The sequence below is a fragment of the Athene noctua genome, chromosome 8, assembly GCF_965140245.1.
Source record: "Athene noctua chromosome 8, bAthNoc1.hap1.1, whole genome shotgun sequence".
NCBI lineage: Eukaryota > Metazoa > Chordata > Aves > Strigiformes > Strigidae > Athene > Athene noctua.
Window position 1 is genome coordinate 7,317,451 of NC_134044.1, and position 14,498 is coordinate 7,331,948.

The window sequence follows — 14,498 nt, forward strand, 5'->3', positions numbered from 1 at the left end:
TTTGATACCAGGTCAGACTTTATCAGGAGAAGCAAAGTCCAATTCATAAAAATCTACATCCGCACTTATATGCCCATGGCCAGGTAACTATTAGTGACATATTAATCAGATTTGGGCTTTTGCAGATGTAACCTTGTTTTCAGCTGGGAGACTGTCTCACTCCTTTCCTATCCTGAGCTATTGACAGTGAGTAGGCTAAGCAGCAGGTGGGGAGGGGGAGAAAGCATGTGTTCCTCCATTTCTGCAACGTTTTTTTCCACGTCGTTTCTCTATTCCCTACCACTGATCCGTTTAGTGAATTTCCACTCCTCCCATACTAAACAGAAGATGGAGACCAATGGACAAGAGGGAATTGAAATGGTGATAAAGTTGATGTGAAAGCTTAAATGTCTGCAAGGCAATGCTGTAGGAAAGACAGTATATTTTATTACAATAATTCATATAGTTGGGGGAAAACAGATGAGCTTTTGGGCATACAAGCCTTTCTTCAGTTCTGCAGAAGATGTGCACACATTTTGTTGAATAATTTTGGTTTCCATGCACTGAAGTAGTGCTTACCATCCATGGTTAACTTAAACTTGCCTTTAGCAGAGGATGTGAATTCTTTTGAGAAACCCTAAATAAAACTGAGAAAGGTTGTATGGAAATGTTTTGTTTTGTTTTTTTTAAAGCCTCTGACATGGTGAAGATTGCAGCATGCTGGGTACTCTTTATGCACAGGGTACATTCTGTCTGTGCATACTCTGCAGTTTTCCTCTTATGGCCATAAGTATGCCTTAGTTTTCATATCGTGGAGCAACTCTTGAATGCAGAGATGGCATCAGATGGTGGACTTCTCCACTGTGATTATTAGTAGGATGCCATTTCTAACTGCAGGTTAGCAGCGTTGTCGCTGATCCACGTTAGGACCATATTAAGGAGCTACAGCCATGAGACATTTATCAGGTGATAACTACTAGCAGCTATAGACCTGGGCCAAATTCAAATGAATAACCTAGATGTGAAAGGCCATGTATCGTGTTCAGTGAGCCATTCTGTTGCCTGAGACTGTGGACTTAGTGATCCAGGACAAAATTAAATAGAAACAGTCCAATGAATGTCCAATTTTACTCAGTCATCCAAATATATTATGACATTACAGCTCTGTGGAGAGATATACTGTGGTTGAGATAATTATGACTGCTAATTTTCAGCCTTGTTGCTAAAGGACATTTCTCTGGAAATTATTACAAAGATGTTGAAAGCGCTATTTGAAAGACAATTACTTTTACTTAACTCCAGACTGAAAGGCAAAGGAATTTATGATGTTTGTAACTGATGTTATTTCTATAAAACGTGTTTGTTTCCATAAACAAGCACAAAATGCATTCACATAGCAGTATCAAAGAATTATTGCAGATCTGGCTTGGTTCTTCTTTTTAAACAAAACCTAACAGCATAATAGTGCGATGAAGATCTGAGTGGCTTTCTGGTCAATTTTAGTTTTTCTTCTTAAATATCTGATGGCACACCTGGTCTTCACACATCAGTTCCTACAGTATTAAAACAATTAGTAAGCATATAGTGATACAAGTTGTATTTTGCATACACAGCAGACCCCACCACAAATTACTACAACTGAACCTCTGCATTAAAAAGATATTTTTATGAAAAAGAGAACAAAAAGAATAGTGTATTATATGCAACCAATCAGCAGGCACACACCACATGTTGCAGTAATTAGATTTTGACACTTGAATTGAGCTCTAAGAAGAATAAACATGAAAAATGCATTAAAATTGCTCTTTAATGCAAGGCTTTTTCATACTCTGTTATTAAATCAACATACTGTAATAGTTTATAATTCACATGTTACCTCATAATTCATGAGAAGCAATGAAACAAGGAAATTAAAAAAAAAAGCAGGATGCTTTAAAAAGATGAGGACATTTGCTTCATAGATGTGCCCAGCCATTTTTCAGGGGCCAGAACAACACACCTTTTTTGCCCAGTGTCACACCTGCACATTGCAATGCAGTTAGTTTAGTTAGTCTTCCAATTAGCCAGCATTCCTGTGCCAAATTAGATTTTGAAGTAAGCTGTTAAGAGGCTTTTTGGCCAGCAGTTGGCCAAACCTGCAATAGAGTTTCTGAAGACTGCTGTAAGAATCTCCCTGGTTTCTCTGCTTCCACCAGTCCTAGTCTGAATCCTGGTGCCAGCATGTAGAACCTTTGTTAGGTCAGTTTTTGAATATGTGTTAAATCAGAGTCGAAAAAGTGTACTGAACAGTTGTCTTTCAGTTAGGCAGCAGATGGTTTTTTAATTCATTGCTTTGAGCTTTCAAGCATCCAGACTTGAGGCAATGTGGCGGCCATACCAACTACCTGTAGGGTAAACTTGTGAAGGGGTAGATATCTAAATGAAAATCATGAGACAGAACAATGAACTCTCCTCCATAATTTTTCTGCACCCACCTACTCTCCCAAGAAACTCTGGAATCATTATAATTATGTATCTATGATTCTGGACTTTGCTGGCTGTTTATTTCCCTCACAAGCTCTTCTGGCCTTTCTTGGACTCGTGCCATTTATATTTGGGCTCCAGCTTACTAACTCAGATGTATGAATGTTTTGACTTTTTTATTGTACTAGCACAAAATAATTGCAGTGTAGGTTGTTTGCAGGATCCTCTTGAGTATCCAGAGGTATCTGATCTGTATTACAGCATAATATGCTAAAATTTCATAGTGCTTCTTTCAGAACAAAAATTAGTATTTTTCCTGCAACCTGTCCCATACTGTTTTGCTTTTGTTTTTTTTTTTTTTTTTTTGTCTCCGACTGATTATATAAGAACAAGATGATGTTAGAGGTGCAATGTAACGAGAAGGGTTAATAGCTGGAGGGCAGTGGACTGGAGCAAAAAAACCACTGCAGGGTTATGACTTAATTGGGAGCAGGAGGAAAGAAATTCAGCATTCCTAATTTGTAGCAGAGGGGGGATTTCCTTAGAGTTCAGAGATCAGAGCTGTCTAAATAAAAACCATTCTAACGAGAACAAATAACAAACCCTTTGAAATGGAAAACTGTCCTTTGTTGCTGTCTCAGTTACGAGCTATGTATCTGTATAGAAGCCCTTACCAGATGCAGCAGATCTCCTTCAATCCAGTGCTTCCAGCCCCTGTTTTTCTTTTCACCTTTCTGAACGCATACCAGTTTGTCACCATCCCAGTTCACTATTGTCTGCATGAATCAGATAATTAACTCAGATATGTTAATGAGAAATACATGAAAATAAACTCAATCAAACAACAAGAAGACACAGTTAGAGTTGCTTCCTACCATTCCCAATCTTCCTCCTAAAAAAGCTCAAACCAGCCATTCAACCAGCCATTCAACAAAAAAACATTCAAGATGACAGCAAGGTTTTGATGTGAAGCTTTTACAAGGCTTTGTTGTCATTTCTAGGTATTTCTTCACATGTACGAATATGAAGTGTTCATGCTAACTAGTGAATTGCTGAGTGAATTAACAGGTACTCATGCAATGTATGCAAGTGGTATTGTTCTTTTCTTGCTTTTAAAGCCATTAATAAAAAGATTATAAGGTTTCATGAGTGAAGACCTGGGGGCTTATGCCAACTAGTGCCATGCTAACATCTTCCTTAGCTCTGCATAAAATAACAAGAGGAAGTATACGTTAATATCATCTCATACAATAAATGTATTTATGTATTTTCATGCATTTTCACAAGAGACCTTTGAAGAGATATGATCACAAGCTGGACAGTGTGCTCTAGCTGACCCTGCTTGAGCAGAGCGTTTGAACTAGGTGATCTCAAGAGGTTCCTTCCATCCCCAACCATTTAATGATTTGGTGTGATCCTGTCTGTCACTAATAAACAGGGTATTGGGTATGCTGGTTCTTGTCCAGGAGCAGGATGACAATACCTGTAAGGAAAAGTTCTCTTTACAGGCTAAATTCTCGACTCAGATATGCTCGAGTACATTCAAAGCAATTTTGAATTGTTCTAGATTTGAACCATTGTACTTTAGGGAGACATTTAACCATGTATCACAGGCAAATCTTCATCAGAGACCAGTTACAGTCAGTGGAAGTTCAGTTATTAAAAACCTCCAAGAGTATTGGGAGCTTAATTCATTCTGTAGTTCAGCACTGGATGATTTACTTCTCTTATGAGGGAGCTTTCTATTAACAACAAGACAAAACTCATTCCATTTCAGTTAACTTCTTTTTTATTTACAGAATTTTTAAGCTACATGCTCTTTAAATTATCCATGCCCTCTTTACATTTAAATGTTGCCTAGCAGTTTTATTACCTTCATCTAACTTCAATGCATTTGAAGCATTGTTTTGTTAACAAAATGACCATTCTTTTAGAGCAGTCCAGAGAACAATGGCATGACATGCTTCCTCTTCCCTTCTTCTCTTGTTAGAAACAAATAATTTGTTTAGAAAAGAATATTAGGCAAAAATTATTAAACCAGATAGGGTTATAATTGTACAAGCTGTGTTTCCTTCCTTCCAAATAATTGATAATAAAGAGGAGAGTCTGCAAGTGAAATGATTTTGCACACAAAGGCAATGGCTTTGATAGTGGTGAAGAGCACTAGAGGAGCATTAGTCTATGGATTTAAGGAGTGACGCAACTGAGTCCTCAGATCCTCAGTAATGTTTTCAACTGATCTAAAGAGCTGTGGGAGCAATGTTTTAAAGCATAAACTGTCGCAGGAATATGTGTTTACTGAGGAAAGTGATAGGAAGAAAATTTAGAGATAGGGATATTCAGGATACTGGAAAAAAAAACACAAACCCGGATCATTATTTGATGGCTTGCAGTGCTGTGAGTGAGAAATAATTTGGAAGAAGTCACAGGAATTGCACTGCACGAAGTGGTTTGAGAATGATAAGTGATCCACAGCGAATCAGCAATGTCTTCTGTTAAATTTGTGCCACTGCAGTGAAGGATGATGTGAGTTCAAATGTAAACATGTCCTTTATGCTGCCAATTTCCTGTGGCATTTGCCAAAACAAAACAGGTCTTGTTGACAGTGAGCTTTGATCTCAGCTTCTCAGAGTTTGGCAACAAGTTCTGAAACCTTGTTTATTGAGAAGATACTGATGGAAAAAACAGCATATGTTTGGAGAAGAGCAAGAGAGCTGAGAACTGAGTGGAAGAATAAAACTGTGGTAATTGGCAGAAGAGTTGATATGGGTAGATACAGTGAATTATGACAAAGGCAGATGATGCAAGATTGGCAAGACTCTGAAGTGAACGGTCAATAGAAATTTAAGATCTACTGGCCTCTCTACCCTTGAAAATCTTGCTTAAGTATTTTAGGCGTTAGAAGAGAGTAAAACAGAAGAAGTATTGATGCAGAAACATGAAGCTGCATTCAGTAAGTGAATTTAATTGGTGCTTGTACATATTTTTTTCCTCACTGATAGTCTTGTTTGAATGCCTCACAGGAACAGACTTACTAGTTGACTCTGTCTGTGGGCTAACACACAACATGGTCCTTGATCCAAACGTTACTTGTCCACTTATCTCACTGAAAGGTGTCTGAACATATGCCCACAGTTTCCTAGGGCAATTTTGAGCTCAGGTTGCTCCTGTAATCCTAAAAATATTAAAGCATTCACTGCTGGGCCTCCTTACCTGTCTACCACTACCAATAGGCCTGACACCTATATCAGTGGTAGCTTTGGCTTACATTTTTTTCTTGTCTCTTCCCAAAGCTCCTTTAAACTTAATAGCTGAATTCAGGTTTATTTTTAACATTGTCCAACTGTTAAACTGCCCAGCTGAGGGTCAACAGGCTCAGATTAAAAATGAACCTATCCATTCAAAACTGAAAATTTATATTGACACAGAGAAAGTCCTAAATTCAAAGGGATGAATTTACAGTTTTATTAAGAAAGATACATAGGTCAAAATACAGTTTAGCTACTTTCTAAATACATAAAGGTATATAAATCCTCTACTAGAAAAACTTGTAATTAATGATTGTTCTCACGTATCTGAGTAACCATCCTGATTTGCATTTATAATAAATGCTTGGAGCAGGAAAGAAAACTGTCTCAAGATGCAAATTATTTCTGCTTTATAAAAATCCTCTGATGTCTGTAAAATATTGGTTTGGGTTTTTTTTTTCATGTATTCAGCTGATTTTTGGAACTGCTCAGTCCTGGTGCTGACTGTAGTGTAAACAGATATCAGGTACCAAATTTTTACCTTTACCACTCGGTTATCCAGTCCTTTGGTATGTTCTTCAAACTCCACTCCTACAGTGTAATTCAGTTCATAGTTTCTTAAAGTACTGATTGTTTTTGTTTTAAAATTATCTCCATCTTGAATAATCTCCTTTGTTTGTTTCAAGTGTTTTGCAATCTTACGAGTTGCAAAATCAATGTCTGCCAAAAAACAGAACAGAGAATATCACAATGAAAATTCCAGTATTTGTTACCAAAAATAAAAACCCACAGCACTTATATTTACACATAATTTTTAAAAAAGCTCCACAAATGATGCTTTTACCTGCAACATTTTGCAGAGAAAAAGATAAGTTCTAATAAAAATAATCTTGTGTTTGTTTGCAAGTAGACTTTCAATTTGAGGTTCTTCCATGGATTACAAATTTATTTATTAACAGGACACCTGTAGGAATGCTGTGAACAAAGCTACAATATACAACTAGTAGTGAATAGATGCTGGCATGTTAAATCACCCGAATCTCTAGTTTTCTCAGAGAATGTGAAACAACAGGGGCTATTAAGACTTTTTGGCCTCACTCACACATGAAGCTGTGGGATGCCAGGAGTGCTATTACCATCTTATGCCTGGGAGCCATTCCCTTTTCTAAGCATGCAGTGTAAATCGTGTAGCTCTTAGGCATGTGAGATGTCCTGCAGGGTTATAAATGTTGGCCACCCCCAAAAGAAGGATCTGAGAATAATATGCCCTTTCATAAAATAAGCATGTTAGAATGGGTAAGTAATCAAGGAGATTTGGGCATGTTACTTTTATGATGAACCTATAGTCTGTGGGAGTATACAAGAGGTTAATTAATTAATTTTAAAATGAAAATTATACTAATGAATACAAAAGAAACAATCAAATAAAAGCCTGACATTCATTATTGTTAGACAGCACAGAAATAAATTGTAGTTTAGATGTTAAAGGGAGACACATTCAAAGTCAAAAGTCAAAAAAGTGTCAAACTACAGCATTTGACAGTTCCTGTTTAATATTCTGTCAACATTTTATGCAGTACTGATCTCCTTAACATCCTTATTTTGTTCGTGATGAAGACTAACATTATAATGTAAACAACTGCTTGCAACTGAATGCATTGAAAGTTACCAAAAGAGGAATATATATTGCCATGCTGACAGTTTGCCCCAGACAATCCACCTAATGCCAGCTGCATTACCATCTGCAATAAATATTTCTGACCAGCTGGCAGTGAATCTTATTATGGTGCTATATGCAAATGAAATAATCTCACATGCTTCTGCAAGAGATTGAAAAATGGTTTTGGTTTGTTAGCCATCCTTTAGTGGTTTTGCATGTGAGTTAATCATTGTCAGCTCAGCAATGCCACATACTAATGAAGCCCTTTTTCTTTCGGTAGATTCATTATACTACTTGCAAAGTACTAATCGAGTTGAGGAAGAGGATTGGCTTGAAAAAAATGGTGACTTTTTAACGTGGGGAATAATGTTCTTGTTCAGTATTTATATTCAAGACTTCTTGGGTATATTTTATCTGCTGTGGTGGATTAAAGGTATCTCTGGGTCTGAATTATAGACAGGTAAAATAAAATTTAGTTCTCTCTAAGGAAAAAAAAATGTCTAGACTTCTAAAGAAATGCTATTTCTGACTAATATATTAGTCTTGTAGCTCCTGGAGAAAAATCAGGGGAGGTTTTATTAAAGCATGGTTTTCATAACTGCATTTTGAACAATACAAGCAATAAAAATGATGTATTGTTCTATTATAGTAGATTAAAATACTTTGTAACATGTTTATGATAAAATCAAAGTTTCTGACTTAAAGGGCAAAAATATTATTTAATTAAAGTATAGAAATAGGTATGCATTAATTAAAAGGATGGATGAATTTTAAAAAAAACAAAGTCTCAGTATGCTTCAAACCTGGGCACTTTAATACGTAAAATATCAACCATACGGAAAATGTTGAGAAACAGAAGAATATCTTTTCACCTTTTCCATGTGATTTCTTTCCATTCTGAGCATTACCTATAGCCATACGTATCTTTGCATTGTTTATGGTGTTCAGGTCTTTTTTTGCTAATTCATTGACAGTTTTTAATTAGTATAACTTATAGTATATATACACAAAAATCGTGATGTACATATGAAGGGCCAGATCCAGATCCAGACAACTGGTGCAAATAGCTCCTTCATCCCAACAAGTTGTGGGTATTCTTACTGGGAAAATTGTTTCAAAATCTTACCAGAAAGTTTGGTGAGTACCTCTCCAGTACAGTTTGCCCAGAGTAGGCAATGTGTTTCCCAGGAAAAATATATCTATATTGCATTCCTTATTCTAACACATTCTTTCTCTTGCTTTGTTTCAGGCTATTAAGTGTGTCAAGTTCTTTTATTCTCATGAACTGTTAGTATATTTTTTTTAAGCAGGCTTCCCAGTATTGGATGTCTGTAGTTCAGACCCCACTGTAGGCTGAATCCATCCATTTTCCTCCCAGTTTCCACTGGGATATATAAGATCAGAAATGGATCAAAAATTCCCTTGATTTAATAATAACAAAGTCACAATTTATCCACTGACTGAAATGGTTCTAAGGATGCCACTGACATGCAATGAGGAACTGCTGTAGACCAGCTCATGCTAGCATTTATGGTACAAAAAGAATAAAACTGGAAAAGAGATTACTTCTTATAAAGGGATCAGACTATAAGGATGACAATAATTGAAGTTTAGTTTAAAGCTAATATGATTAACATTTGTATTATGACAGACACAAAATTCTTACTGAATTTGAGTGAAAATCACAGTTGAAATTCTATGGTGGGTAAATTAAAATTCAAAGAAATGCATCTTTTTAGCAGCTAGTATCCTTTCCCCTGACATTTTTCCTGAATTTTAAGACAAACACAAGTGAAATGTTGTAGCTCAGCTGAAATAAACAATACAACAATCTCATCCGTGATATCATGGAAAGGAAGAAAGGAACAATAATGAGATGGCCACTACAACCAAATGAAAAGTTATCACCATAATTGCAAATCCTTTTGGAAAAGAAGTATGTGCGCCACAAGTGTCTAATTTACATCCTAAAAAATAAGGAAGGAATAAACCTAAAAAATAAAAGAGATATTTATATAAAAAAAATAATCAAAAGTTATCAAATACGATCAAATTTATCACTACAAAGCAAGGCAGAATTAGAGCAGGATGACCATCATGACCGGTGGTTAAATTAACACCCCATCAAAGCAGGTCAGGTCTTGGAGCAAAGAGCTGAGACAGGACTGAAGCAGAGCCAAAGTAAAGAGAACTGGGTGAGAGCCAAGAATTGTAGGTGAGATCATAAGCTGAGGCAGGCAGTAAGAGAAGCCTGAGGTAGGTGAAGACGGCCTGGAATAGTCAATTCGTGACAACTAGGAGCTGACAACAGGCCCCATGGCTCACTTGCATATTTAATGCTGAAATCACATTTCAGTTGCCTGTAAAGCAGTAATTATTCTTTATGCATAACTGTCAAACCCCAGTACTCAAATCAGTTACTCAGTATCTTTCTCCTGAAATTCATTATATTAGCATAACCATTTGTAACAATTTTTTGTGCCTCATGGGTGTATGTGTATATAGTATTTACAGGCTTTCTTAAGGTTATTGAGCTTTTCTCCATCAATGCAAAGGCAAAGGACTATGAATAGTGAAACATGACTTTCTCTCTTACAAGAATTGAGGATTTGAGGAAATGATAACTATTTTCAATTGTTGTTGAATAATGAGATCTTATTTTTATGTGTTTATGTGTATTTCTTCTCTTTCAATCTGAACAGATAAATAAATTAGGGTTAAAATTCTTTAATGAGAGTAAAACTGGTAGAATGTCAGTTAAAGCATCAAATTTTTCATCTCAGTTAATGATTTTGTGGTAGTTATCCCTAAGTCAGTCACTAGTGTAGACATTGAGACACTGAGAATTACTTGAAAATTGTTAGATTTAATTACCTGATTACCTTCCATGTGTTAGACTCTTCTTCCTAACAAATACATTTTCTTAGCTTGTAGAAGATGGCTATGCAGTGTACTCATTGATTTTGAACCACTGAATTATTTTTATAATCTACATCTTTACAAGTAAATATTTTGGAATCCGAGCGAACAAGTTCTTTAGATCTCCATTAACTTGACTCGACCTTTTGAACAAAGCACAAGAAGCCACAATCTGATCCCAACTTCTGATGAACAGTGCAAGGCAGGTACTTTGACCTGAAAAAGCTCCTGTTTATCAGCATCACTCTTAGAGTGGTGTCAGCTGCTGTAGAAAGGGAGAGAAATAAGAAGAGCAAATGCTGAACAGAAGATAGAAATCAATGACCACTAGATAAAAAACAATGAGACATCTGGGAATGAGAAGTGGATAGACGCAGTTGGGCCCCTGAGGGCTATCAATTTTAAGCATAAGAATAAAATACAGGTTTCATTTTTGCCACATGCTACTTTATGATGCAGAGCCAGACAGATTCCTCCAATCTAGGTTAAATTAACCAACTCTAATGACTACTTTTCTTGTATTAGATTTACAGACACCATGTGTGGTAAGGAAGCAATGGTCCTTTATGTCCTTCATTGGTGATGTAGTATAGCTGGGAGAAGATTCCCGATTATAAAGATTACACTTTTCATGCATCTGTAAATCTAACTCCCATATTTTTTGAGGTTTTTGAAATGCAGCTACATTACTGCAGTGGTGGAAGGGTGATAACTGTACTTTCAATGATAATCCAGAGTGTACTGAAGAAATTCTTGAGAAATGTTGATGTCTTCTATTATTTCTTCTTTTCAGCAAATTAAAGATCTACATCTCTGCTAAACTAAGTAGAGGAAGAATTTCCTGCACACTACTTGCATAATCATAATGACCTGGAGCAAAAAGTTTATGCCTTTATGAGAACAAAAATACTTGAAAGGCAATTTACACTGAAAGTAATAGGTGCAGGAGAAGAAGGCATTTCTCTCATAAAATTATCTCCAGTCATTACAAAAATTGAGTCTGTCAGTGTGGGGAAAAATAAATCTACAAACAACATAAACTTGATCTTAATATGAACCGACAACGATATTGCTTGCATTCAGTTAACAGTGTTTTGCTATTTGAGCATCTACAGAGACTATGCTTAATATCCTATACAATGGATATACAAACTGTAGCTGTCAGGCTTCTGATGATAGAGAGGCTAACAAAGTAGTAAATGAAAGTTGCTTAAAGAGCACAAAATCTCTTTCTGCATGTACATATATCTTGTCATCAATGATGGTCATAGCCAAATGAAATTAAACTTAGTTAACCATGTAAACATATGTTTAAGAACTCCTGTGACCTAAATCTCCTTGCTGTGTAAGGATGAGTCCCACAAAGAATTTACAGAGATATCTGCCCATTTATCTTTGAATGCTTCTAAAGGCCTTTACCATGCAGCTGGTACATGTAACTTCTACTAGTGCAAAGCACTGATTAAGTCCTAAACACCATTGTTTCTTTAGTGATATAGAATATCTATTCCTCTTTTAACAGAGCCAATCAGGTTGTAGCTTGACTGTTACAGTAAGTATATACCAGGAAGAAAAAAGATCTGTATCTGAAAGTCTGGTTGTTTGTTTATTTTATTTTTTTTTATTTCTCCCATCTGTATCTGTTTTTTCATTTATCTAAATAAAGACTAATATCTTTGGCTACAAATCTCTTATATACTTAGATCATTGTAATTATAAATACAGTTACTTGATTTTGAATGTGACTGGCAGAAACCCTTATGCCACAATGCACATTACAGAAATAGTCTAATTAATTTTTAGAAGGATTTTACTTATAATTGAAACATTTTATCTCTATATAGTTAATATTTTTTTCATTTACCTAAGGCAACCATGTAGCCTTCAAAGTTTTCATTTGTTTCCATTTCCCATGTCCCATTGTAATCAGCAGGCATGGTGGCAAGAGCTTAAATCCAACTTCAGATCAAAAGTGAGGCTGGAAACAGGATCTGCTAGGAGAAGGTTTTATACACCTTTTCATATCTTTTTTTTTATGAGGTTTATGGTTTTCTAGATAATACAGTTTAAGGGCCAGAGTGATAACCCTAGAAAACTTTGCCTTCATTAACAAAGTTCAGTTGAACAGCTGGCAACAAGGAACACGTTCTTAAATATGTAGTAACACAGGATATGATTTTACAGTGACCTTTGTAAAGAACTACTAGCTATTATGGGATACCTTTGGAATATATTGAACACAGTGGCAAAGTGTGCAACCCAGTTAAAGTTTCCCAGGTGAATTCTCTTTTTCGTTCCTTGCTATGTGTCACATTTCCCTACGAAGAACCAGTCTTACAGAGCTGACTCACCCAGAACTCCCATTTAAAACTGATGGAAGTCTTGAATGTACAAATGCAAGGCAGGATGAAAAAGGGAATATTGAAAATATTTTTTGTTTTCCCTTGATTTTCAAAATATCTGTATACCAATAGCTGCACTTACACTGACTGCATTTCCAAATTTATCTTTTCGTTTAACAGAAATTTTATCAAATGTAAGGTAAATAGAAATCAACCATAATTAGTATCAATCCTACTCTAAAAATGTTTTTTTAATTACTCTGAAACATAGCAGTTTGTGTTAGAAAGGTATTTTTCATCCAGCAGCATTACATTGTTGTGAGGATGAGCACAGATTTCAGCTGTGCAAATAAGCATATTCAGAATGCTTCTGAATGGAGAATTTGGAAGTGCAATAGAACTTTATCAGAATTTAAAGTAAACAAAGTAAGCAGTAAAAGCATATTAATATAAGTTAAGGTTTTAAATTCTTTGGTTTTAATTAGTCAATATAACTTATATATGGCTCTACAGATAAAATAATTGATCAGGAGTCCAAAACTCCTTGCTTGTCTTTCTCTCTTTTTTTTTTTTTTTTAAATTAATGGGACTGTTATTAAAAATTTTATTAGAAAAGTATTAAGGTTTAGAACTCTGACTCAGAAATAAGTACATTGAAGAGTTACTGATCTTATGATGTCTTCTGTATGCTTTCACTTTGTAAAACCAATGTAAAATTCCACAAATACTGAAAAATTATACAGGAATTAAAAAAGAAAAAACTAAAAAGAGTAGAGAGTTTTTGGAAGCCAAATTCTTAAAATACCTTTGCATGATACTTAAGGAGCTATTTTAAAAGAAAAAAAAGAAATATCTTGATCTATACCTACAGGAGATATTAAGAGGGTTTTCAGTCAGATGTCAGGCAAAGGCTCAAGGAACCGCAGTGACTGAAAACCGAAGTTAGGTGAATTCCGATGTGAATGCACATAGAAAGATAACTGCATTCCTAACTGTAGAGTATAATTTGTCTATAGACCAGTTTACCCAGGGAAATTGGTAATCACTGTTTGAAATCTTTAAATAGTCAGAGGGTGGCTTTCTAAAACATATGCCTAATTTCAAGCACAATTTATTGGGCTGAAGAAATCTAATTATGTATTTACTTCCACTATCAGAGTTTCTAGATGAAACACTATGAATGATGTTTTGTTGAGAGAGAAATTTGAAAATCTTTGTGCTTAACACATTGGTCTGTAGTGATATTATGAAATACTTATGCAACAGGTTTGATGTTACATATCTTTGTATACTTTCTTTCTTAACTTCCACATTGCATCAACATTAATAAATACGTTGTTATTATTATTTATACATTTATGTGTATACTAAAAGATTCTATAAAAACAAGAAAAAGAAAAGGGTATTGTTCCCAAGTCAACCAGTCACAACCACTCAAAATCAGCTGTGTAAGCAACATCAGTTCACTTGTGCACATGCAGAATAATCTTTATGTGCATTATCACACTGTTTTTCCAACTGGAAGTTGTTCTCTCCTTCAGTGTACTAAAAGATTGATGTCCAATTTATAAGCAGGTACTCAGTGTTTTACCTTATTTCTCCAAATACCTAGTGGTGGATTTATGAAGAATGAATCAGACTGAATGTCTACAATTACCTTCTAAAACCAGAACATATGCTAGAAGCTCATGGTGAGAGATTTTATATGCCCATTGATTTTAGTTCTGAAGGATACTTCCTATATAACAGACATTTGGGTAAGAAGTGGAACTGACTGAAACTGTATCATGTGTTGATCAACAATTAACAATCATTAAGAACTAGTAAAGAGATAGACAGTTCTGTTACTGTAGATGCAGAGCTAGGGACATTCAGAGAAAATTAATT

General features: G+C 35.3%; 1 protein-coding gene across 1 annotated transcript; it reads right to left on the minus strand.

The window, feature by feature from the left end:
* Window positions 1-1,478: 1,478 nt before the first annotated feature.
* On the minus strand, window positions 1,479-12,206 carry RBP2 (retinol binding protein 2). Its single transcript, XM_074912296.1, has 4 exons — window positions 12,134-12,206; window positions 6,232-6,410; window positions 3,117-3,218; window positions 1,479-1,532 (listed from the first exon to the last, which is right to left on the minus strand). Exons 1-4 carry the CDS (start codon window positions 12,204-12,206, stop codon window positions 1,479-1,481), a joined length of 408 nt encoding a protein of 135 aa, XP_074768397.1.
* Between the last annotated feature and the right edge of the window lie 2,292 nt (window positions 12,207-14,498).

Excerpts from the sequence above, each read along its gene's own strand:
- RBP2 (XM_074912296.1), bottom strand. The coding sequence starts at position 12,206 with ATGCCTGCTGATTACAATGGGACATGGGAAATGGAAACAAATGAAAAC. Across the intron at positions 6,411-12,133 it reads AGGCTACATGGTTGCCTTAG|ACATTGATTTTGCAACTCGT; the intron begins GTAAATGAAAAA and ends GTTTTTTGGCAG. Across the intron at positions 3,219-6,231 it reads TGGATAACCGAGTGGTAAAG|ACAATAGTGAACTGGGATGG; the intron begins GTAAAAATTTGG and ends TGATTCATGCAG.